The sequence below is a fragment of the Vulpes lagopus genome, chromosome 15, assembly GCF_018345385.1.
Source record: "Vulpes lagopus strain Blue_001 chromosome 15, ASM1834538v1, whole genome shotgun sequence".
NCBI classification, from domain to species: Eukaryota; Metazoa; Chordata; class Mammalia; order Carnivora; family Canidae; genus Vulpes; species Vulpes lagopus.
Window position 1 is genome coordinate 35,741,650 of NC_054838.1, and position 23,850 is coordinate 35,765,499.

Sequence of the window (23,850 nt, forward strand, 5' to 3'; positions counted from 1 at the left end):
AACATAAATAGTAAGATTTCATCATTTTGATGGCTGAGTAATATTTCATTGTATATGGGCATCTTGGCTCTTTCCATAGTTTGTCTATTGTGGAAATTGCTACTATAAACATTGGAGTGCAGGTGCCCCTTTGGATCACTATCTTTTGGGCAAATCCCCAGTAGTACAATAGCTGGGTTGTAGGGTAGCTCTATTTTTAACTTCTTGAGGAACTTCCATACTTTCCAGAGTGGCTATATCAGACTGCATTTCCATCAACAGTCCAAGTGGATTTCCCTTTCTCTGCATCTTTGCCATTTGTTGCTTCCCAATTTGTTAATTTTAGCCATTCTTGCTGGTGTGAAGTGGTATCTCATTGGAGCACAGAAATATTTTAAATAGTCTTGCCTGGGTGGCTCAGGTGGTTAGACCGTTGGCTCTTGATTTCAGTTCAGGTCATGATCTCAGGGTCCTGGGATCGAGCCCCATATCAGGCTATATGCTCAGCAGGAAGTATGCTTGCCAATTCTTTCTCTCCCTCTCCTCTTCCTCTGCCCTCTCCCCCACTTATACTCTCTTTGTCTAATAAATAAATAAATTCTTTTTAAAAAATAGTCCTGCCTACAACTGGAACATCTTGCTATAGCAGAAAGTAAGAAGTGGTCAAATAATCATAAAGATGTGTTTAAAAAAAAAAAAAGATGTGTTTAAAGGACATAAAAGATCATTTAAAACAACTCACAGTAGAAAATCTGGGATAAACTGAACATGAAAAATAATATCAGTAACTAATTACATAGCATAGACTAACATAAGAATCCATAAATAATACATAAATCATTGGAAGGAAAGTGAAAGTTTTTTCATACAAGAAAAAGCCAACTAACAAATGTAGAAATAATTATGGAATGAGAAAATATCCATTTCAACCACTGTAGTAATACCTATTTCAGGCAGGAATTATTAATGGATACTAAAATTGGTAGGTAAAAGTTTCATCAGAACCAGGATACTTATATAGTCTCAAAGTATCTCCTCACAAAACACTGCTTAATAACAAAGGGAAAAATAGTAACACTACAGAAATCTGACACCATTTAACTAAATGATCAATGTTAACATCATAATTAATCATATAAATAGATGACATGTGCCTCCCGATATGATGCACTGAGAAAGATACGTCATTTTTGTTGTATTTCTACCAAAAATGCATAACCTAAATTTAATAATAAGGAAAGATTAGATAAATCAAAATTGAAAGAATTCTACAAAATAAATGGCCTTTACTCTTCAAAAAAAGTCAAGGTCATGAAAAACAAAGAATCATTAAACATTAAAGAAGAGCAGAAAGACTTGACAACTAAATATAATATGTGATCCTCGGTTGGGTTCTATAGATTTTCTTTTCTCTTGATATAAAAACATTAGTGGGGTGATTGGCAAAATTTGAATAGAACCTGTGAATTAGATATTAGTGTTAATCTCCTAATTTTGATACTTATACTTTGAATATATTTTAAAATGGCCTTGTTTTTAGGAAATAAACACTGAAGAATTTAGGCGTAAAGAAGCATTATGCCTGCAATTACAACCAGAGAAAATACTATGTATATATATAATGATGAGGTAAAAAGGATAAAATGTTAAGATCTAGGGAATATGGATAAAGATACACAGGAACTCGATATACCATTTTGCAACTTTTCTGTAAGTTGTTGGTTGGTTGGTTGGTTGGTTGGTTGGTTGGTTGGTTTTTTAAGAAACAGAGTGAGAGCCAGCAGTAGGAAATGGGTGGAGATGGAGGAGAGAAAGAATCTTAAGCAAGCTCTACACTCAGCAAGAAGCCGATGTGGGGCTTGATACCACAACTCTACAATCATGCCTTGAGCTGTAACCAAGAGTCGGGTGCTTAACCAACTGAGCCACCCAGGCACCCCAGGTTTAAAATTATTTTAAAATAAAATGGTTAAAATTAAATAGAGAAAATTTTAAAAACAATGTATAATATAGTGTCATAAAACAGTTCATAATTTGCTAGATAAAAATATACTGCATGTGATGCTCCCATCCAAAACTGTCACTTTACACCTTAATCGGACTTCAAGTCCTCACATAATCTGATCCCAATCTAGGCTTCCAGCCATATTTTCCTACTTCCTCTTTCTTGCACACTATTTTCCAGTCAAACTGAATGTTATACCTATTTTTTGTCTCTTTATTTTGTTCACTCTCTGCCTAGAATTCCCTTAGTTCTATTACCATAATTCCAAATTATGCTCAAAAACCCCTGCTTCACCAAATGAATATAATCCCTCCTTCCTTTAATTTCCTATGAACTTTTATATTTCTCCTGTGATATCAATCACTTTCTAACTCCTATTATGAATATGTATTCATATTTATTTATCTCTTCAAATACTCTAGAAGATTTGAAAGGATAGAATCTAAGTTTTACTTATAGAACTAGTACAGTGACTTAGATAATAATAGAGATTCTATATTATTGATAACAATAATAATAATAATAATAATAGTAACAAAAGCAATAATAAAAATAACAAGCATTTACTGAGTGCTTACCACATGCCAGGCACTGTATTAAGTGCTTTACAAGCTCACAACAAGCCTAAGGTAAATACTATCATCATTCCCATTTTGTAAATGAGGAAATAGACTCACAGAGGATAAGAAACTTATCCAAGATCCTATAGTAAGAGTTAAACATGTAAATAAAACCTATGTTCATTCCACTGTGTTATGCTGCTAGTTTTTTCCTAGTTTCCCCTAATTTCATCCTATGGATGCCTTTATCCACTGGTTTTAGTTCTTTTGGAGGATCAAAAACCATAGACCTATGCTTTATCCCATAAAACAGGAAAAAAAAAAACGTAAGTGAATAACAAATTGCAAATTACAGAAAACCGAATAGACTACTTCCAAGTCTTTTGAGAGATGTTGATTTTTTAAAGTTTGAAGCAGAGCACCTAACAAGGAAAACATTGTTAAATAAATAAAATTTGAAACTTCAGTATTAAAAAAATACTCAAGTGAAAAGGAAAGCAACCAAACTAGAAAATATTTACTCTACAAGCTACAAAAGATTAATATCTATAATTTTGTAAGAGTCCATTTAAATATTGCTGCATCAGTCTGCTACTATAACAAAATACCGTAGACTGAATGGCTTATAAACTGCAGAAATTTATTTCTCATAGTTCTGGAGGCTAGAAATCCAAGATTAGAGTTCTAGTACCATCAGGTTCTAGTGATAGACAACTGCCAGGTTGCAGACCACCAACTTCTTACTGTATCTTCACATGGCAGAAGGGGCAAGGGAGCTTTCTCACCTCTTTAATAATAATAGCACTAATTCCATGAATGAAGGCTCTGTCCTCATGACCTAATCACCCCCCAAAGGCCTTACCTCCTAATACATCTCATTGGCATTAGGATTTCAACACAGGAAGTTGGATGGGACACAAACATCCAGTCTACACCAACTGCATATTAAAACAACATAGAGGGGATGCCTGGGTGGCTCAGTGGTTGAGTGACAGCCTTCAGCTCAGGTTGTGATCCTAGGGTCCTGGGATTGAGTCCTGCATTGGGCTCACCATAGGGAGCCTCCTTCTCCCTCTGCCTATGTCTCTGCCTCTCTCTGTGTCTCTCATAAATAAATAAATAAAATCTTTTTTTTAAATGTTAAAAAAAAAACCATAGAGGACTAACAGTTAAATCAACAAGGATATAAATTGAAAAATTTATCAAAATTGAGTTATATATAGTAAATAGTCAATCTTTAATAATGAATACCTGATTTTAGTGAGGTTATGGTAAAATGAGTACATCAGTAGATAACACTTTAAATAGAAAAAAACATTTTAGAAAATAACACCAAAACATTGGAAGATCCAAGAAAATACCTATACCCTTTGATCTACTAATCCTACTTTCTAGAATTTATACCAAAGAAATAATTCAAAAAGGAGGAAAAATGTGTATGACTGAGAATGTGATTATGGTGTCATTTTTTGATATGATAAAATTGGAAAAACTATCCTATAGTAGCAGTCTAGTTATGAAAATCATTATATATCTACTGAACATAATATTCTGAATCTATTAAAAATCCAATTTAAAAAATTTTAACTACATGGAGAGATGTTCATGATGCAATATGAGCTAAATTAAAATAAGCAAATATTAACAATTCTGGATATATTTTCTGGCTCAGATTTAACTTCATGTCACTGGGTTTGGTTGCAAATGGAACAAAATTGTCAAAGTACAATATTTGTCATTAAATGCTGTTTTCTGGGCAATTTTCACATATAGAACTGCAGCCAGCTTTTAAAGGGACTGAACTGAAAAGCACAACACTCAAGCAGAAAACATTCTGCATCTTTATAATAGCAAAGCTATTCAGTCAAGAAAGAAAGCCAGTGTAAAAAACAAAACAAAACAAAACTTTTTGTTGTTTAGGATGATTAGCCTTAGTAAATTTTTTTTAATTTCTCTAAGTCAAACATACAGAAAGACCCAACTGTATTGGCCTGAATTAACATTAATTGTATGATTTCTTCTCTTATCTTGTTATCAATAAGGGATTTTTTTTCGCTTATTGGATATTTCTTTCCATATCGATTTTTCTTTCCTTTGACTTCCTTTTACCTTGAGTCTGCACAGAATTAACAAAGGTTATCTGGCTTAGAAAGTGGCACACTAAAAAAAAAAAAAAAAGTAAGTGGCACACTTCAATCTACATAGTATAGGTATATATAATCATCCACTCATTCATTGATAAACATGTTTGAACATTACTCTAAAGCATTGTGATAAGTACTAAATATTGCTGCCTCAGTCTGCTACTATAACAAAATACCATAGACTGAATGGCTTATAAACTGCAGAAATTTATTTCTCATAGTTCTGGAGGCTAGAAATCCAAGATTAAAGTTCTAGTATCATCAGGTTCTAGTGATAGCAGACTGCCAGGTTGCAGACCACCAACTTCTCACAAAGTTGCACAGAGAACAAAACATAGTATATGCCTTCTTAAGTACTCACAGTCTAGGAAGGGACAAAAAAATTATAAACAATATTATCCATTGGGATAAATACGACACCAGAAGTTATGCATGATGTGCTATGTGACTATAATTGGAGGAAGGACTAATTAATTCTACCCGGGGTAATCAAAAAGGCTTCATTTGGTAAGTGAGGAAGGTAACATTTGAACTGGATCTTGAAGTATAGATGGTTTTTTTAATATATAGAGAATTTCTGCTCATCTCCCTCTCTTCTTAAAAAAAGCTGTTATTAAGTACCAACATGTTCAGAATTAGACCCAAGTGAAGGGTTATTTATTTGCATCTTACTTCTTTTTGTACTTGTTATAAAGACAAGGTGGTGATAATTCTTTATGCTTTCTAAAAAAGATCACATCAGATGTTTTGTGGATTGGCTACCAAAAGGGTCATGAAATGAAAGCATTAATTTATTTGTGTTAATGTGGCAACATCACTCTGTAAAACCAATTATTCATTGAGCATCTACTGTGTGCTTAGGACCTTTGCTAAATAATAAAGATAAGAGATAGACAAAGCAGTGCCCCTGTCCTCACTGATCTGGTAGGGGAAACAAATATTAATGACTCAAAAAATTAGCCTACATATTATAAACTCTATTCAACCATCTAGTTATTAATCTCCTCAAATAATACCTAAGAGCACATAATTTAGAGCAAAGCAAACCTTGTTTGCTTTTTATAAGCAGTACAGATGTGTTTAATTTTTTTACAAGAGTAATAATACAAATTAATTTTTAAAAAGGAGGATATATATATATATAATTAAAAGTAAAAGAAAAAAACCTACTTGTAATCCTTCATTTGTAAATTACTATCATGAATATTTTGGCTATATAAGCACCTATAGAGCTAATACTTTTCTGTAATATATTTTTCTGAATAACTGTTATTGTAACTTCTTGTTTCTCTTTCTTTTCTATAGTTCTATTTATTTCCTGACATGTTTTTTATTTTTACATTTTTTAAGATTCTTTTTATTTATTTGACAGTGAGAGAGAGAGAGAGCACAAGCACGGGGAGGGGCAGAGGGAGAAGCAGGCTTCCCATTGAGCAGGGAGCCCAATGTGGAGCTCTATCCCAAGACCCTGAGATCAGGACCTGAGCTCAAGGCAGATGCTTAACTGACTGAGCCACCCAGCCACCCTTTGACATATATTTTTTTTATTTTAATTGACATAATTATAGATTGACGTACAGTTTTAAGAAATAACATAGATACAGCAGCCCAGGTGGCTCAGTGGTTTAGCGTCACCTTCGGCCCAGGGCATGATCCTGGAGACCCGGGATCGAGTCCCACATCTGGCTCTCTGCATGGAGTCTGCTTCTCCCTCTGCTTGTCTCTTCCTCTCTCTCTCTCTCTCCCTGTGTCTCTTATGAATAAATAAATAAAATCTTTAAAAAATAATAAAAATTAAAAAAGAAATAACATAAACACCTTGTATACTACCCCATTTTCCCCCAATAGTAACTAAAATACTATAATAATACAATATTATATATAGTACATTTTACAACAAGGATATGGCCATTAATAAAACCCAGTGATTTTATTCATATTTCCTTAGTTTTACCTGTGTGTGTGCCCACGCATGCATGTATAATTGATTCTGTACAATTTATCACATGTAGGTTCTTGTATCCACCACCAGTCAAAATGCTGAACAGTTCAATAACTGCAAGGAACCCTCTTGCCTTCTTATAACCCCACTCACCTCATCCCATCCCCACCTCCATCACTAACTCCTAGCAACAACTAACCTATCCTCCATTTCTAAAATTTTGTCATTCCAAATATGTAAATGAAATTATATACTATGTAACTTTTTAAAACTGGCTTTTTTTCCCACTCAGCATAATTCCCTGGAGATTCCTCCCAGTTATTTTGTATATCAATAGTTCAACCTTTTTCATTGCTGAGTTCCATGTTATGAGTGCACTACAAATTGTTTAACCACTCACCTTCTAGAATTAAAGGAAACAGTTTGTGTGAAACAATATGGAAACAAAAAGTAGCAAACAATAGTAGGAAACTATGTGTGAAACAAAAAGTAGCAAGTAGTAACAGAGAGTGTAGAGCAATGGTTAAGAAGACAGTTTGCCTAATAAAAAGTCGGCTTTGACACCAGGAGGGGCAGGATGGCGGAAGAGTAGAATCCCCAAATCACCTGTCCCTACCAAATTACCTAGATAACCTTCAAATCATCCTGAAAATCTACGAATTCGGCCTGAGGTTTCAAGAGAGACCAGCTGGAAGGCTACACTGAGAAGAGTTCGTGCTTCTATCAAGGTAGGAAGACGCGGAAAAAGAAATAAAGACACAAAAGGCCTCCAAGGGGGAGGGGCCCCGCGAGGAGCCGGGCTGAGGCCGGGGGAGGGTCCCCAGGACAGGAGAGCCCCGTCCCGGAGAAGCAGGAGCTGCACCAACCTTCCCGGGCGGAAAGGGGCCCGCAGGGAGTTAGAGCAGGACCCAGGAGGGCGGGGATGCCCTTGGGCTCCCTGGGACACTAACATGCACCTGTGCCCCGGGAGAGTGCGCCGAGCTCCCTAAGGGCTGCAACGCGCACGGCGGGGACCGGAGCAGCTCGGAGGGGCTCGGGCGGTGGCTCCGCAGAGGGGGCTGCGGGCCGGAGCGCGAATCCAACAGCGCAGGCCCCGGAGGACAGGGCGCCGGGACACAGCCCAGGATCCGGCCTCCCCCCGGGACAGGCTGAGGCCAGGAGGGCCCAGGACCGCAAGGACGCTCCTGCCCCGAGCTGAGCAGATCAGCGGCCCAGCCCTGGAGCCTCCAGACCCTGCAGACCGAGAGTTCTGCGGTTACTGCAGGAGCTGACTCCAGGGCTCCAGAGCTGCCCCAGCCACTGGGGTTGTTCCTCCTGGAGCCTCAAAGGGTAAACACCCCCACTGAGCCCTGCACCAGGCAGGGGGCAGAGCAGCTCCCCAAGTGCTAAAACCTGAAAATGAGCACAACAGGCCCCTCCCCCAGAAGACCAGCTAGACGGACAAGTTCCAGGGGAAGTCAAGGGATTTAAAGTATACAGAAACAGGGATCCCTGGGTGGCGCAGTGGTTTGGCGCTTGCCTTTGGCCCAGGGGCGATCCTGGAGACCCGGGATCGAATCCCACATCGGGCTCCCGGTGCATGGAGCCTGTTTCTCCCTCTGCCTATGTCTCTGCCTCTCTCTCTGTCTCTCTGTGACTATCATAAATAAATAAAAATTAAAAAAAAATTAAAAAAAAATAAAATAAAGTATACAGAAACAGAAGATACTCCCCCCGTGTTTTTTTTTGTCTTTTTTTGTTTTTTTCTTTTTGCTTTTTTTTATTTCTGATTGCTTCCCCCACCTTTTTTTCCCTTTCTTTCTTTTTCTTTCTCTTTTTCTTCTCTTTTTTCCTTTTTTCTTCCTTTTTTCTTTTTTTTTCTCTTTTTTTTTTTCCTTCTTTCTCGCCTCTCTTTTTCTCCTTTTCCCAATACAACTTGCTTTTGGCCACTCTGCACTGAGCAAAATGACTAGAAGGAAAAACTCACCTCAAAAGAAAGAATCAGAAACAGTCCTCTCTTCCACAGAGTTACAAAATCTGGATTACAATTCAATGTCAGAAAGCCAATTCAGAAGCACTATTATACAGCTACTGGTGGCTCTAGAAAAAACCATAAAGGACTCAAGAGACTTCATGACTGCAGAATTTAGATCCAATCAGGCAGAAATTAAAAATCAATTGAATGAGATGCAATCCAAACTAGAAGTCCTAACGAGGGTTAACGAGGTGGAAGAACGAGTGAGTGACATAGAAGACAAGTTGATGACAAAGAGGGAAACTGAGGAAAAAAGAGACAGACAATTAAAAGACCATGAAGACAGATTAAGGGAAATAAATGACAGCCTGAGGAAGAAAAACCTACGTTTAATTGGGGTTCCCGAGGGCGCCGAAAGGGACAGAGGGCCAGAATATGTATTTGAACAAATCCTAGCTGAAAACTTTCCAAATCTGGGAAGGGAAACAGGCATTCCGATCCAGGAAATAGAGAGATCCCCCCACCTAAAATCAATAAAAACCGTTCAACACCTCCACATATAATAGTGAAGCTTGAAAATTCCAAAGATAAAGAGAAGATCCTTAAAGCAGCAAGAGACAAGAAATCCCTGACTTTTATGGGGAGGAATATTACGGTAACAGCAGACGTCTCCACAGAGACCTGGCAGGCCAGAAAGGGCTGGCAGGATATATTCAGGGTCCTAAATGAGAAGAACACGCAACCAAGAACACTTTATCCAGCAAGGCTCTCATTCAAACTGGAAGGAGAGATAAAGAGCTTCCAAGACAGGCAGGAACTGAAAGAATATGTGACCTCCAAACCAGCTCTGCAAGAAATTTTAAGGGGGACTCTTAAAATTCCCCTTTAAGAAGAAGTTCAGTGGAACAATCCACAAAAACAAGGACTGAATAGATATCATGATGACACTAAACTCATATCTGTCAATAGTAACTCTGAATGTGAACGGGCTTAATGACCCCATCAAAAGGCACAAGGTTTCAGACTGGATAAAAAAGCAGGACCCATCTATTTGCTGTCTACAAGAGACTCATTATAGACAGAAGGACACCTACAACCTGAAAATAGAAGGTTGGAGAACCATTTACCATTCAAATGGTCCTCAAAAGAAAGCAGGGGTAGCCATCCTTATATCAGATAAACTAAAATTTACCCCAAAGACTGTAGTGAGAGATGAAGAGGGACACTATCTCATACTCAAAGGATCTATCGGACAAGAGGACTTAACAATCCTCAATATATATGCCCCGAATGTGGGAGCTGCCAAATATTTAAACCAATCAATAACCAAAGTGAAGAAATACTTAGATAATAATACACTTATACTTGGTGACTTCAATCTAACTCTTTCTACCCTCTATAGGTCTTCTAAGCACAACATCTCCAAAGAAACGAGAGCTTAAATGATACACTGGACCAGATGGATTTCACAGATATCTACAGAACTTTACATCCAAACTCAACTGAATACACATTCTTCTCAAGTGCACATGGAACTTTCTCCATAATAAACCACATACTGGGTCACAAATCGGGTCTGAACTGATACCAAAGACTGGGATCGTTCCCTGCATATTCTCAGACCATAATGCCTTGAAATTAGAACTTAATCACAACAAGAAGTTTGGAAGGACCTCAAACACGTGGAGGTTAAGGACAATCCTGCTAAAAGATGAAAGGGTCAACCAGGAAATTAAGGAAGAATTAAAAAGATTCATGGAAACTAATGAGAATGAGATACAACCGTTCAAAATCTTGGGATGCAGCAAAAGCAGTCCTAAGGGGGAAATACATCGCAATAGAAGCATCCATTCAAAAACTGGAAAGAACTCAAATACAAAAGCTAACCTTACACCTGAAGGAGCTAGAGAAAAAACAGCAGATGGACCCTACACCCAGCAGAAGAAGAGAGTTAATTAAAATTCGAGCAGAAAAACGAAATCAAGACCAGAAGAACTGTGGAACAGATCAACAGAACCAGGAGTTGGTTCTTTGAAAGAATTAATAAGATAGATAAACCATTAGCCAACCTTATTAAAAAGAAGAGAGAAGACTCAATAACATCATGAATGAGAAAGGAGAGATCACTACCAACACCAAGGAAATACAAACGATTTTAAAAACATATTATGGGCGCACTGCTAACCTGGTCTCCTTCGCGCGTCCCTTACTGCCGCTGGTCTCGGGGCACAATGGCAACTCTTAAGGAAAAACTGATTGCACCAGTTGCAGAAGAAGAGGCTGCAATCCCAAACAATAAGATCACTGTAGTGGGTGTTGGACAAGTTGGTATGGCATGTGCCATCAGCATTCTGGGAAAGTCTCTGGCTGATGAACTTGCCCTTGTGGATGTTTTAGAAGATAAACTCAAAGGAGAAATGATGGATCTACAGCATGGGAGCTTATTTCTACGGACACCTAAAATTGTGGCAGATAAAGATTACTCTGTGACTGCCAATTCTAAGATTGTGGTGGTGACTGCAGGAGTCCGCCAGCAGGAGGGAGAGAGCCGCCTCAATCTGGTGCAAAGGAATGTTAATGTCTTCAAATTCATTATTCCTCAGATAGTCAAGTACAGTCCTGATTGTATCATAATTGTGGTTTCCAACCCAGTGGATATTCTTACATATGTTACCTGGAAACTAAGTGGACTACCCAAGCACCGTGTGATTGGAAGTGGGTGTAATCTGGATTCTGCTAGATTTCGCTATCTTATGGCTGAAAAACTTGGCATTCATCCCAGCAGCTGCCATGGATGGATTTTGGGAGAACATGGCGACTCAAGTGTGGCTGTGTGGAGTGGAGTGAATGTGGCAGGTGTTTCTCTTCAGGAACTGAATCCAGAAATGGGAACAGACAACGACAGTGAAAATTGGAAGGAAGTGCATAAGATGGTGGTTGAAAGTGCCTATGAAGTCATCAAGCTAAAAGGTTATACCAACTGGGCTATTGGATTAAGTGTGGCTGATCTCATTGAATCCATGTTGAAAAATCTCTCCAGGATTCATCCAGTGTCAACAATGGTGAAGGGCATGTATGGTATTGAGAACGAAGTATTCCTGAGTCTTCTGTGTATCCTGAACGCTCGGGGCTTAACCAGTGTGATCAATCAGAAGCTGAAGGATGATGAGGTTGCCCAGCTCAAGAAAAGTGCAGATACCTTGTGGGATATCCAGAAAGACCTAAAAGATCTGTGACTTCTGGCTTCTAGGCTGTAGAAATTTAAAACCATGATGTAATTAACTGCGAGCCTTTAGTTTTTCATCCATATACATGGATCACAGTTTGCTTTTATCTTCCTAAATATGTGAATCTGGGCTCACAGAATCAAAGCCCATGCTTGGTTTAATGCTTGCAATATGAGCCTTGAACAAATAAAATTAACTACCGTAGTGTGCTTCTAAAAAAAAATAAAATAAAATAAAAAAATAAAAATAAAAAATAAAAACATATTATGAACAGCTATACGCCAATAGAGTAGGCAATCTAGAAGAAATGGACGCATTCCTGGAATTTTTTTTTTACGGTACAGTTTTCTCTATTAAGGCTCAGATAAGCTGCCCCCCAGGTCAAGTACTCATGAGTGCCACAGGCCCCAGCTGAGGGGCAGGCAGGCAGGTGAGTCGGGGGCAGAGGCCTTCCACATCCCCCACAAGTGGGGCAGGGGAGCGGGGGGGGGGGCAGGATAACAGGGGAGCCCTGTGCTGGTCTAATCAACTGCTGGGGGTGGGGGTGACCCAAGAAACCCCAGGTCCAGAATGCTGGGGATGCCCCCACCCGGGGGAAACCAAGGCTCCGCTTGCCCAAGGAGGGTCCCGGGACAGCAAGAGGGGTCGGGAGCTTGTGCCCCAGGCTGGTGGGTTTCCTGGGAACCACCCCCAGGAGTGAGTGAACAAAATACTTGTTCACTGAAGGAGTAGCCTCTATCTGAAATACATACATCTCAGGGCAAAGAGAAAGATAGTGGACAAGATGTTTCTTAAAACTTATTCTCATAAGAGGTACATCACTTCACAATTCATAGGCCAAAGAAAGTCACATGTACAAGCCTGATGTAAGCAGGACAGGAAGTTTGATCCTCCCTCAATAATGAGACAGTAGGAAGTTGCCAATAAGGAGAAGCACATGGTCTGATAAACAATCACAATTTCTTAAATATAGCTTGAGAAGCCTGGGTGTAGAGTAGTGCTGTTAACTGGGATGAGGATGTCAGAAATAAGGAAATGTTTGTGAGGAATATCAAAGGGGAAATCAAGCATTTCTTTTGCACAGGTCTAAGTTGTTAGGCAAAATACAGTAATATAATGGCACGCAATAGGAGCAAACAATACAAATTGATAGTACCAGAAAAGATTTCGCATAGGGAAAAAAAAAAGACCTTAAATGTTATGAATAGGAAAAAAAAAGCAGAATGGGATAAAATACAAATTGAATTAGAAAATTCTGCTTAAGATCCACCACTTAATCAACGATAATACAATTACTCTGAATACACCTTGGGGCATCTGGGTGGCTTAGTCGGTTAAGCATCTACCTTCAGCTCAGGTCATGACTTTAGGGTTCTGGGATAGAGTCCTACATCTAGCCCGGATCAGGCTCCCTCCTCTGTGGGGAGCCTGCTTCTCCCTCTCCCCCTGCCTGCCATGCCCCCTGCTTGTGCGCTCTGTCAAACAAAATCTTAAAAAAAATAAATACACTTCAAGATGTCAGTCTCCTCCATCAGACCATGAGTCCCTTGAAGGCAGGATTCACTGTCATTCTTACAGAATTTAGCACAATAACTAGAACATAGTGCTTGTTACTACATGGAACATACCCATGCATTAAATGGGTGAACTAGCTCGTAATAGTCAAGTTACTTAGTCTCTCAGAGCTTCATTTTCCTCAATTATAAAAGGCATACCCTCGTTAAGATCACTTTCAACTTTAATAGCCTATGATTAGTTTCTCTGATATACGGAAACATTAAGCCTAAAAGTCAGACGCAATCAATTAGAATTCCAATCCAGGCTATGTGAGCCTTAAATGTGCTACACAGTCAATACCTCTGTTTCCTCATGTGTGAAATGAAAATTTAAATATTGCTCTCCTTCACAGAAAATCTCATTGATGATGCAAACCATATTTAAATGTCAAATGATTAGAATAGTAAGCAGAATGTTGTAAATGAGAGAATTTTTTTCTAAAATGATTTGTAATAAGGAATGAGGCTCGTTACCTGCTAAATTGTGCCGTACTGCATTTTGAAAAGATACACTCATAACTAATGATTTTTCTTTGTTTCATCTTTTATCACACTGTCCTTTTTTATATAAGTCATTACAAGGACAACAAAGTATGCCCTAATTTTTTTGAGTGTGTTTATAAGACAACTCTATAACCTCTTCTAAATCTTTATATTTCTTTAACCACCTACTCTTTTATCATTGTGTCAAATCTCTAATTTTTAATACCTATCAATGGCAAAGTTCGATTTTATTGCAAAGCAATATTTCAAGAATTTATCTCCAGGGGTGCCTGGGTTTCTCAATCAGTTAAGCGTCAGCCTTTGGCTCAGTCATGATCCCGGACTCCTTGGGATCAAGCCCCATGTTGGGCTCCCTGCTGAGCGGGGAGTCTGCTTCTCCCTCTCCCCCTGTTCTTTCTCTCTCTCTCCCCCTCTTTCTCTCTCTCTCCCTCCCTCCCTCAAATAAATAAACTTTTTTAAAACAATGTATCTTTAAGTATACATCATTCACCTTATGTTCAATGGTTCTGTGTTATTTAACTTCTACATCAATTTGTTTTTACAGTAAAAAGATTTTTATCCCAATTTAAGATATATCAATATAGAAAATCTTTTAAAATACAAAAATATGTGATGAAACATAATTAAACATAATGAAAACATATGAAACATAAATTCTGGCCAGTGAAATATGGATAAAGCTCTCCTCTACAAGGCAACAGATGCCCCCCTCAAGAGCTGCCCCTACCTCTTCTCCTTTTTTTTTTTTTTAAGATTTTATTTATTTATTCATGAGAGACACAGAGCGAGAGAGGTCAAGATACAGGCAGAGGGAGAGCAGGCCCCATTCTGGGAGCCTGCTGTGGGACTTGATCCCGGGGCCTCCAGGATCACGCCCTGGGCTGAAGGCGGTGCCAAACCGCTGAGCCACCCGTGCTGCCCCCTCTTCTCCTTTAATATCAGTAATCAGGGTTAAATCCTAGCATAACCCAGCTAACGACCTGCCAACCCTGATAAAGGAGAAAATAGACTGTATGTCTAAAGACTATTAAAACTACTTTGCATATACTATCAGGAACCAAGGAAGCATACTTGGGATTAGATTCTGAGGGTATTTGTACAAGGGGGCTGGAATTTCAGAGTAGATAAACAAGAATTCATCAACCTAGAGACTGTCACACAGGATTTAATATCTTAACAAGGACCTCCAGAGATGGAGCAAATTTTCTGTAGGACTGGCACTTAAAAGCAAGAGAAAAACAATAGTAATTCTCAATAGAGTACATATGCCTGTGCTTCTCTGGAAGACAGTAGATGTAGGAAAAAGAGGTTAAGAGAAGTAGGCATGCTGAAATAGATATATTTCAAAAGGCCAAAGGATCCAGGTTTACGTTCTATATAAATCCTCAGAGAACACATCATTAACCAAGGCCATCAAGAGTATACTGGTATAGAGGGGCACCAGAATCACTAAGAAATTCAGAAGTGACTCTTCTCTGTGGGCCTAAGATGTTGGAAGGAGGGATAGTCACAGAGTTAGAAAAGTGGAAGCATTTAATAGCCAAAATCCAGGAGGCCATAATACTGTTATGAGTGGCAATATTAGAGGATCAGCCAAGAGTTAACACATAGTTCTGGAGGTGATTAATAGAGCACAATGTCCATAAGAGCAACATCTCAAATCACAAAAAACAAGAAAAAAAGGAACAGGAGGCTGAAGGTAGGTGTCCCAATAAAAAGTTATAATCTCTTACTTAGCATCCAGACCCAAGACAATTTTCACATCCAAACCCATTACCTGAAGAGATAACTCAGAGTAACACTCCACCTTAGGCTTTTTCATTTGCTCTTCTCTTTGATTGGAATACTGTTCTCCCAGTTAGTCGCTTCCTTGTTGCCTCCTCTCTTTCAGGTCTCTGCTCAAAGGTTTCCTTTCAGTAAGGCTTTCCCAAACCATTCTATTTAAAATTGCAATGTTGGGATCCCTGGGTGGCGCAGCGGTTTAGCGCCTGCCTTTGGCCCAGGGCACGATCCTGGAGTCCCAGGATCAAGTCCCATGTCAGGCTCCCGGCATGGAGCCTGCTTCTCCCTCCTCCTGTGTCTCTGCCTCTCTCTCTCTCTCTTTATGTCTATCATAAATAAATAAATAAATCTTTAAAAAAAAAAATAAAAATAAAATTTCAATGTTCTCTCATCCTGGCACTCTCTCTCCCCCTTCCCTGCTTTTATTCTCTGTAGCCCTTATCACCATTTGATATTTTATATATTTTACTTATTTCATTGTCTCTCTTTACTCACTATAATACAAGTTCTAGGAAAAATCCTGTGTATGTTGTTCATTATGTTATGCCTGATCAACACATATATAAGAGGTGCTCAAAAATTTTTGTTGGGATGTCTGGGTGGCTCAGTGGCAGAACATCTGTGTTTGGCTCAGGTCGTGATCTCGGGATCCTGGGATTCATGAGAGACACAGAGAGAGGCAGAGACATTGGTAGATGTCTCCCTCTACCAATGTCTCTGCCTCTCTCTGTGTCTCTCATGAATAAATAAATAAAATATTTTAAAAAATTATCTCAAGGATCTTCAAAAAGACAAGATCCAGTATATAGGTGTATATGTGTGCATATGAATATATATTTTTTAATTCATACTTTACTTTTTAAGAGCAATATAATATTCATTGCAAAGCTGAGGGAAAGGTAGGTACAGGGATTTCGCATATACCTCTTGCCCCCACACATGCATAGCTTCTCCCATTATCAAAATCCTCCACCAGAGTGGTCCATTTGTTACAATTGAAGAACCTACATTGACACATTGTAATTACCCAAAGTCCATAGTTTACCACTCATACTTGGTGTTATATATTTTATGGGTTTGGACAAATGTATAATGACATGTATCCACCATTATGGTATTATACAAAGTATTTTTACTACCTTATATATATCCTTTTAAAATTTAGAATATAATGTTTTTGGGGTTTTTTTAAGATTTTATTTTTTTGAGAGACATAGAGCAAGCAAGAGAGAAAGAACATGAACAGGGGTGGGAGGGAGGGGCAGAGGGAGAAGGAGAAGCAGACCCTCTGCTGAGCAGGGAGCCCGACTTGGAGCTCAATGCCAGGACTCTGAGATCATGACCTAAGCTGCAGACAGATAGATGTTTAATCAACTGAGCCATCTAGGTGCCCCTAGAATATAAATATAAATTTAAAGTCTGAAATGGTTATCCCAAAAGTTTGAAGATCATTTTAAACTATCAGCCCTTTAGAGAGAATGAGTCCCACTGACAGTATGTTGGCTGCTATTAAATATTAAGTTTATAATGATTTTAAGTCTTCAAACTTCTCCCATCCTGACAATTTAACTTCCTTTTTTTATTCAACAAATACTAAGGTTTAGAAACTGTAACAAACTGTAGTTCAACATAGTTCTGGAAGTCCTCGCCTCAGCAATCAGACAACAAAAAGACATTAAAGGCATTCAAATTGGCAAAGAAGAAGTCAAACTCTCCCTCTTCGCCGATGACATGATACTCTACATAGAAAACCCAAAAGCCTCCACCCCAAGATTGCTAGAACTCATACAGCAATTTGGTAGCGTGGCAGGATACAAAATCAATGCCCAGAAATCAATGGCATTTCTATACACTAACAATGAGACTGAAGAAAGAGAAATTAAGGAGTCAATCCCATTTACAATTGCACCCAAAAGCATAAGATACCTAGGAATAAACCTTACGAAAGAGGTAAAAGATCTATACCCTAAAAACTATAGAACACTTCTGAAAGAAATTGAGGAAGACACAAAGAGATGGAAAAATATTCCATGCTCATGGATTGGCAGAATTAATATTGTAAAAATGTCAATGTTACCCAGGGCAATTTATACGTTTAATGCAATCCCTATCAAAATACCATGGACTTTCTTCAGAGAGTTAGAACAAATTATTTTAAGATTTCTGTGGAATCAGAAAAGACCCCGAATAGCCAGGGGAATTTTAAAAAAGAAAACCATAGCTGGGGGCATCACAATGCCAGATTTCAGGTTGTACTACAAAGCTGTGGTCATCAAGACAGTGTGGTACTGGCACAAAAACAGACACATAGATCAATGGAACAGAATAGAGAACCCGGAAGTGGACCCTGAAATGTACGGTCATCTAATATTCGATAAAGGAGGAAAGACTATCCATTGGAAGAAAGACAGTCTCTTCAATAAATGGTGTTGGGAAAATTGGACATCCACATGTAGAAGAATGAAACTGGACCACTCTCTTTCACCATACACAAAGATAAACTCAAAATGGATGAGAGATCTAAATGTGAGACAAGAGTCCATCAAAATCCTAGAGGAGAACACAGGCAACACCCTTTTTGAACTCGGCCACAGTAACTTCTTGCAAGATACATCCACAAAGGCAAAAGAAACAAAAGCAAAAATGAACTATTGGGACTTCATCAAGATAAGAAGCTTTTGCACAGCAAAGGATACAGTCAACAAAACTAAAAGACAACCTACAGAATGGGAGAAGATATTTGCAAATGACATATCAGATAAAGGGCTAGTTTCCAAAATCTATAAAGAACTTATTAAACTCAACACCAAAGAAATAAACAATCCAATCATGAAATGGGCAAAAGACATGAAGAGAAATCTCACAGAGGAAGACATGGACATGGCCAACAAGCACATGAGAAAATGCTCTGCATCACTTGCCATCAGGGAAATACAAATCAAAACCACAATGAGATACCACCTCACACCAGTGAGAATGGGGAAAATTAACAAGGCAGGAAACAACAAATGTTGGAGAGGATGCGGAGAAAAGGGAACCCTCTTACACTGTTGGTGGGAATGTGAACTGGTGCAGCCACTCTGGAAAACTGTGTGGAGGTTCCTCAAAGAGTTAAAAATAGACCTGCCCTACGACCCAGCAACTGCACTGTTGGGGATTTACCCCAAAGATTCAGATGCAATGAAACGTCGGGACACCTGCACCCCGATGTTTCTATCAGCAATGGCCACAATAGCCAAACTGTGGAAGGAGCCTCGGTGTCCATCAAAAGATGAATGGATAAAGAAGATGTGGTTTATGTATACAATGGAATATTACTCAGCAATTAGAAATGACAAATACCCACCATTTGCTTCAACGTGGATGGAACTGGAGGGTATTATGCTGAGTGAAATAAGTCAATCGGAGAAGGACAAACAGTGTATGTTCTCATTCATTTGGGGAATATGAATAATAGTGAAAGGGAATATAAAGGAAGGGAGAAGAAATGTTGGGAAATATCAGGAAGGGAGACAGAACATAAAGACTCCTAACTCGGGGAAACGAACTAGGGGTGGTGGAAGGGGAGGAGGGCGGGTGTTGGAGGGGAATGGGTGACGGGCACTGAGGTGGACATTTGACGGGATGAGCACTGGGTGTTTTTCTGTATGTTGGTAAATTGAACACCAATAAAAATTAATTAAAAAAACAAACAAACAAACTGTAATAACTGTAATAAACTCCAGAAACACGATGAACAATATATTTGTTATGGGCTCAACTGGGTCTCCCCACACATACCAAAATTCTTATTTTGAAGTCCCTGACTCCCAATACTTCAAAATTTGATTATTTTTGGAAATAAAGAAGTATTTAAGTTAAATGAGGTCATTAGGGTGGGCCCTAATTCAATATGACTGGTGTCATAGAAGACTGGGACACAGATACCTATAGGGGAAAGACTATGCGAAAACAAAGTGTGCAAGCCAAGAAGAAAGGTTCAGAAGAAACCAACCCTGCTGACATCTTGATCTTAGACTTCTAGTCTCCTGATTTGTGAAAAACTAATTTTTGTTGCTTAAGATACCCCATCTACAACATTTGTTCCAGAAGCCTTAGAAAAGTAAAACACACTGTTATTATTGATAATTATTACATAATTATTACAATAATGACCCTAAACACTCATGTAAAAATTTGAAGCTTTAAACTTCCCAAATAAAACTATGAACATGGTTAAATCCCAAGGATTGGAGAACCCTTGGGAATTTTCATTTTGAAACTTTAACTGAAATTTGTTTATTCATGAGAGACACACAGAGAGAGGCAGAGACAGGCAGAGGGAAAAGTAGGCTTCCTGCAAGAAGCCCGATGCGGGACTTGATCCCAGGACCCCGGGATCATGCCCTGAACTGAAGGCAGATGCTCAACCACTGAGCCACCCCTACCAGTTTCTTTTTTAAAACACTATATTTGATATTTTACTATTTCCTCAATTCTCCTTGAAATATCAAATGTTGAGCAGAGGCCCTGAGATGAGATTTGTGCTGAAAATGTAAAACAAAAAACAAACAACAACAAAAAAAACCTTGCACATCATAAATCTGCCCTGTCATTCATAAGACTGGAATATAGACCCAAATAAAGCCAGCTGCAAATTTAAGAGGAAACAATATTTCTCCCAAGGACATGCTGTAGCTGTAAAATGTCATAACAACTCCTGTTTTTCAATGACTATTGCTTTCCCATTCACTGAGAAACTTTACTCTAAAATCAGAGACTGCTTTTGAAATTTTATCAGTAAAAATAAAATATCCCACTCTTTCCTAAAGGATCTAAGTCACTTTGACACAGATAAGCAGCTCTATTTAGGACCAAGGCAAATAGCTTCAGATAAGGGAATGGTTTTTAGGACACAGTATTCCAAATCTATCTTAACTTTATTGCTTTCAAGGAAACAAGACCATAAGTCTACTTTGACATCTATATTTGAATCATTTACACACAGCCTTGATCTTTTCTCTCCTTTTACCTTATCAAACACTGACACATTTAAAGTAGTTTCCATTTTTCATTCCTAATTGTGTTTTCCTCCTTCCCCCCCCCTCTTACCTCCTTCTTTTTCACATTCTCTCTCTCTGTTATCAAACTGGCAAGAAGCTGATTTATCTCCATGTTCTCTTTATTCTGTTTATTTTCTCTTTCAGTGTATTTTCCACTGTATTATTTTTTCTTTACTATTTATTGAGTTTATCCTGTCCCTTTTCTAACTTCATAAATTCCTAGCCCATTAATTTTCATCCTTTTTCTTTTCTAATACATTTATTTTTCTTGATTGGGATCTTCTGTGCTTCCTGAAACAGAGAACAATATCCTTCTCCAATTCTGGAAAACTTTCATTCAGTTCTGGCCAATTGCTTCTGTCACATTATTTCTAATCTCTTCTGCAACTCCAGTGAGATGGATCAGGCTTTCTCATTCTAATGCCCCTTAACCTCTCCTCCATGTTTTTCATCTCTCTGTGATAATTTCTGCAATTCCATCTTTTATTACATTAATCTCAAATTTACTTTATTTCAATTATTGTAATCTTCATCGTTAGAAGTTCTATTTTGTATATCCTAACCTGCTTTATCTTTTACTGCATCTTGTTCTTTTCTTACACTTAGAGAAACAAATGCTTCTTTATTTAAACATTTTAAACATTACCCAACTGGTTTCAGGATATTTTCTTCTGACTCTCACCCATGGCAACATAGTTCTCATGAATTTTGTAAACTGGATTTCCAGTTCATGTTTTCTTGAAGTTTCTTCTGAGGAAATTGTGAAGCATGGATTGAAGCTGCATTCATTGAAGGATGACAGGTGTTTGCTTCTGCCAATCATCCTAAAGTGTTATCAACCAGAAACTACTTTAAAAGTTTGTTTTCCTCAGCTCTAGATTACTCAGACCACAAAAATGAGACAAATTCTAAACTGAAAATCATGTGAGAGTAGTCCTCTGTGGTTATCCATTCTCAGGGCAGATATGTGTATTGTTTTCTCCTCAGGGCCAAGACCACAAGACACAATTTGCCTTGTTATCATTCTTAGTTGACAGGAAGATATAATTCTTTTCAACTCCACCCTCACATTAACCATAAAGTTAAAGTCATAGCTTTCTGTGGGTTCTCAGAGATACCATTCCATCTGTGTGAGTGTGGGGATATTTTTCTCCAGCCTTGCCATAGTCATTAAAATCATTAAAATCAGCAAACGCTCTCAGGGACAGCCATGATATCAGCAACCACACACAATTCTGATTGCCAATTCCTTCTTTGGTCCCCAGGGATTTCTCCTGCTTACTTGTGAGCTCACTTATGCAAATAACATTATTGTTACTCTTCTATCTAGTATTTCTAGGTGCTTTACATCAGGGTTTTTCTCAGGACAGCTTATCTGTAATTTTGCTGGTAATGGAATTCAATTCGCTCTTCAGCCTACTCCTGTCTGGCTTTTACGCCCATCAAGACATTAAAACTACATTCACAAAAGTCAAACTCATCTACCGTTTTCCATGAGTCTTTTTTTTTTTTTTTAGATTTTATTTATTTATTCATGAGAGAGAGAGAGAGAGAGGCAGAGACACAGGCAGAGGGAGAAGCAGGCCCCATGCAGGGAGCCTGACATAGGACCCGATCCTGGGTCTCCAGGATCAGGCCCTGGGCTGAAGGCAGCATTAAACCACTGAGCCACCAGGGCTGCCCTCAGACTTCATCTTTCAACCTTACTCATATCTGCAAATGATACATCCATCAACCATTCTTGCAGGAATCTAGTGCTTAGCCTTGATAACTTTTTCAATCTACCACTAATCCACAATTAACCCATCATCAGATCCCAAAAATACTAAGACCTAAAAATATATATATTGAATCTACCTACTTCTCCATCTTCACCACCAAATCGTGTCACTGTCATCTCTTACACTACTACAACAAATACATGATTTCACTGTTCACTCAGCAACCACCATACACCCACCTGATCTACAACAACCAGAATCATCTTAAAATATTAAACTGGATCATGTCACTCTCCTGCTTAATGCCTTCTTAATACCCTTATATAAAAAATAAAATTCTTTACTTGGCATAAAAGAAAGATCTCGCTTATCTAGCTTTGCCTATTTCATCAGGTTCATTACTGAGCATCAGCCTATCTGGCTCTGGCTATCTGGCTATCTGGCTATCTTTCAAATACACAAACACACCCAACTTTTCCTGATCTTGAAGCTTTAGCATTTCTACTGCCTAGAATGCTTCCCATGGCTCTTTGTGTAGTTCTGATCCTGATCCTGATTCCATAACTTACCACTATTTATAACTTGCTATAAGCTTTTTGAGTCCCCTCAGCATCAATTTCTGCATTTGTTAAATAAGGATAGTAAAAATATCTAACTCGTAGAATTATTGTGATAATTTAATAAAATGAAATTGAATATTTATATGGTAGATAGCACACAACCTGGAATACAGTAAACACCTAATGCATTTTTATTTTTACTTTTTTACTTTGTTTTTATGCTGTTCCATATGGAAACTGAGAATAATTCATTATAATTCCTTTTATATCATACAAATTTGTTGTGCCCAAGATTGCGAATCCGAGAAACCACCAAGGAGCCGACACCGATACAAATGCATGAGGGTTTATTTACAAGCTCGAGCTTGGGTCCAAGTATACCCGACACAGAGGAGCAGGGACTTGGACCCCAAAGTGGGTTACAGCTGGGTTTTTTATAGGCTGGTCTAGGGGATTTTCAGAAGGGATGGAAGAATTTCTCAAGTTCTGTTTACATTTTGATATGGGGCTTTCAAGGGCATTGAACTCTGTTCTCATTCTAAGATAGGACTTGCTACCACCAGTGTGGGCTCTGTTGTCTTTCTGATATGGGATTACCTGCCGAGGACATTGAGGACATTCTGCAGTTCCCCTCCCACCCCCCACCTCCCCACGCCCCCGTAAAGTTCAGCTCTTATTCTCAGGAACCTAAGATGGCTGTACTTGTGCTAATGCTAAACTTTAGGTGGGATGGCCTTAATTTTTCTCGGCCTCCACAAATTCACTCAAGATCTTTGCATGTTGGAAAAGCTATTTTTTATTTTACAGAATCATCCTCCACTTTTCAATATTTTAATCAATTTGCTTTGTCTCTGCTCCAATTTCTTCACAGCTG

General features: G+C 38.5%; 2 protein-coding genes across 8 annotated transcripts in view; one reads left to right on the forward strand and one right to left on the reverse strand.

Annotated features, from left to right (window-relative positions):
• Positions 1 to 23,850, reverse strand: part of DLG2 (discs large MAGUK scaffold protein 2) — a 1,981,735-nt gene that overhangs the window by 1,830,324 nt on the left and 127,561 nt on the right. The gene's annotated exons all lie outside the window — the stretch shown is intronic.
• LOC121476320 (L-lactate dehydrogenase B chain-like) lies at positions 10,779 to 12,015 on the forward strand. Its single transcript, XM_041730241.1, has one exon. The coding sequence runs from the start codon at positions 10,816 to 10,818 to the stop codon at positions 11,818 to 11,820; it is 1,005 nt and encodes a 334-aa protein (XP_041586175.1). The 5' UTR covers positions 10,779 to 10,815; the 3' UTR covers positions 11,821 to 12,015.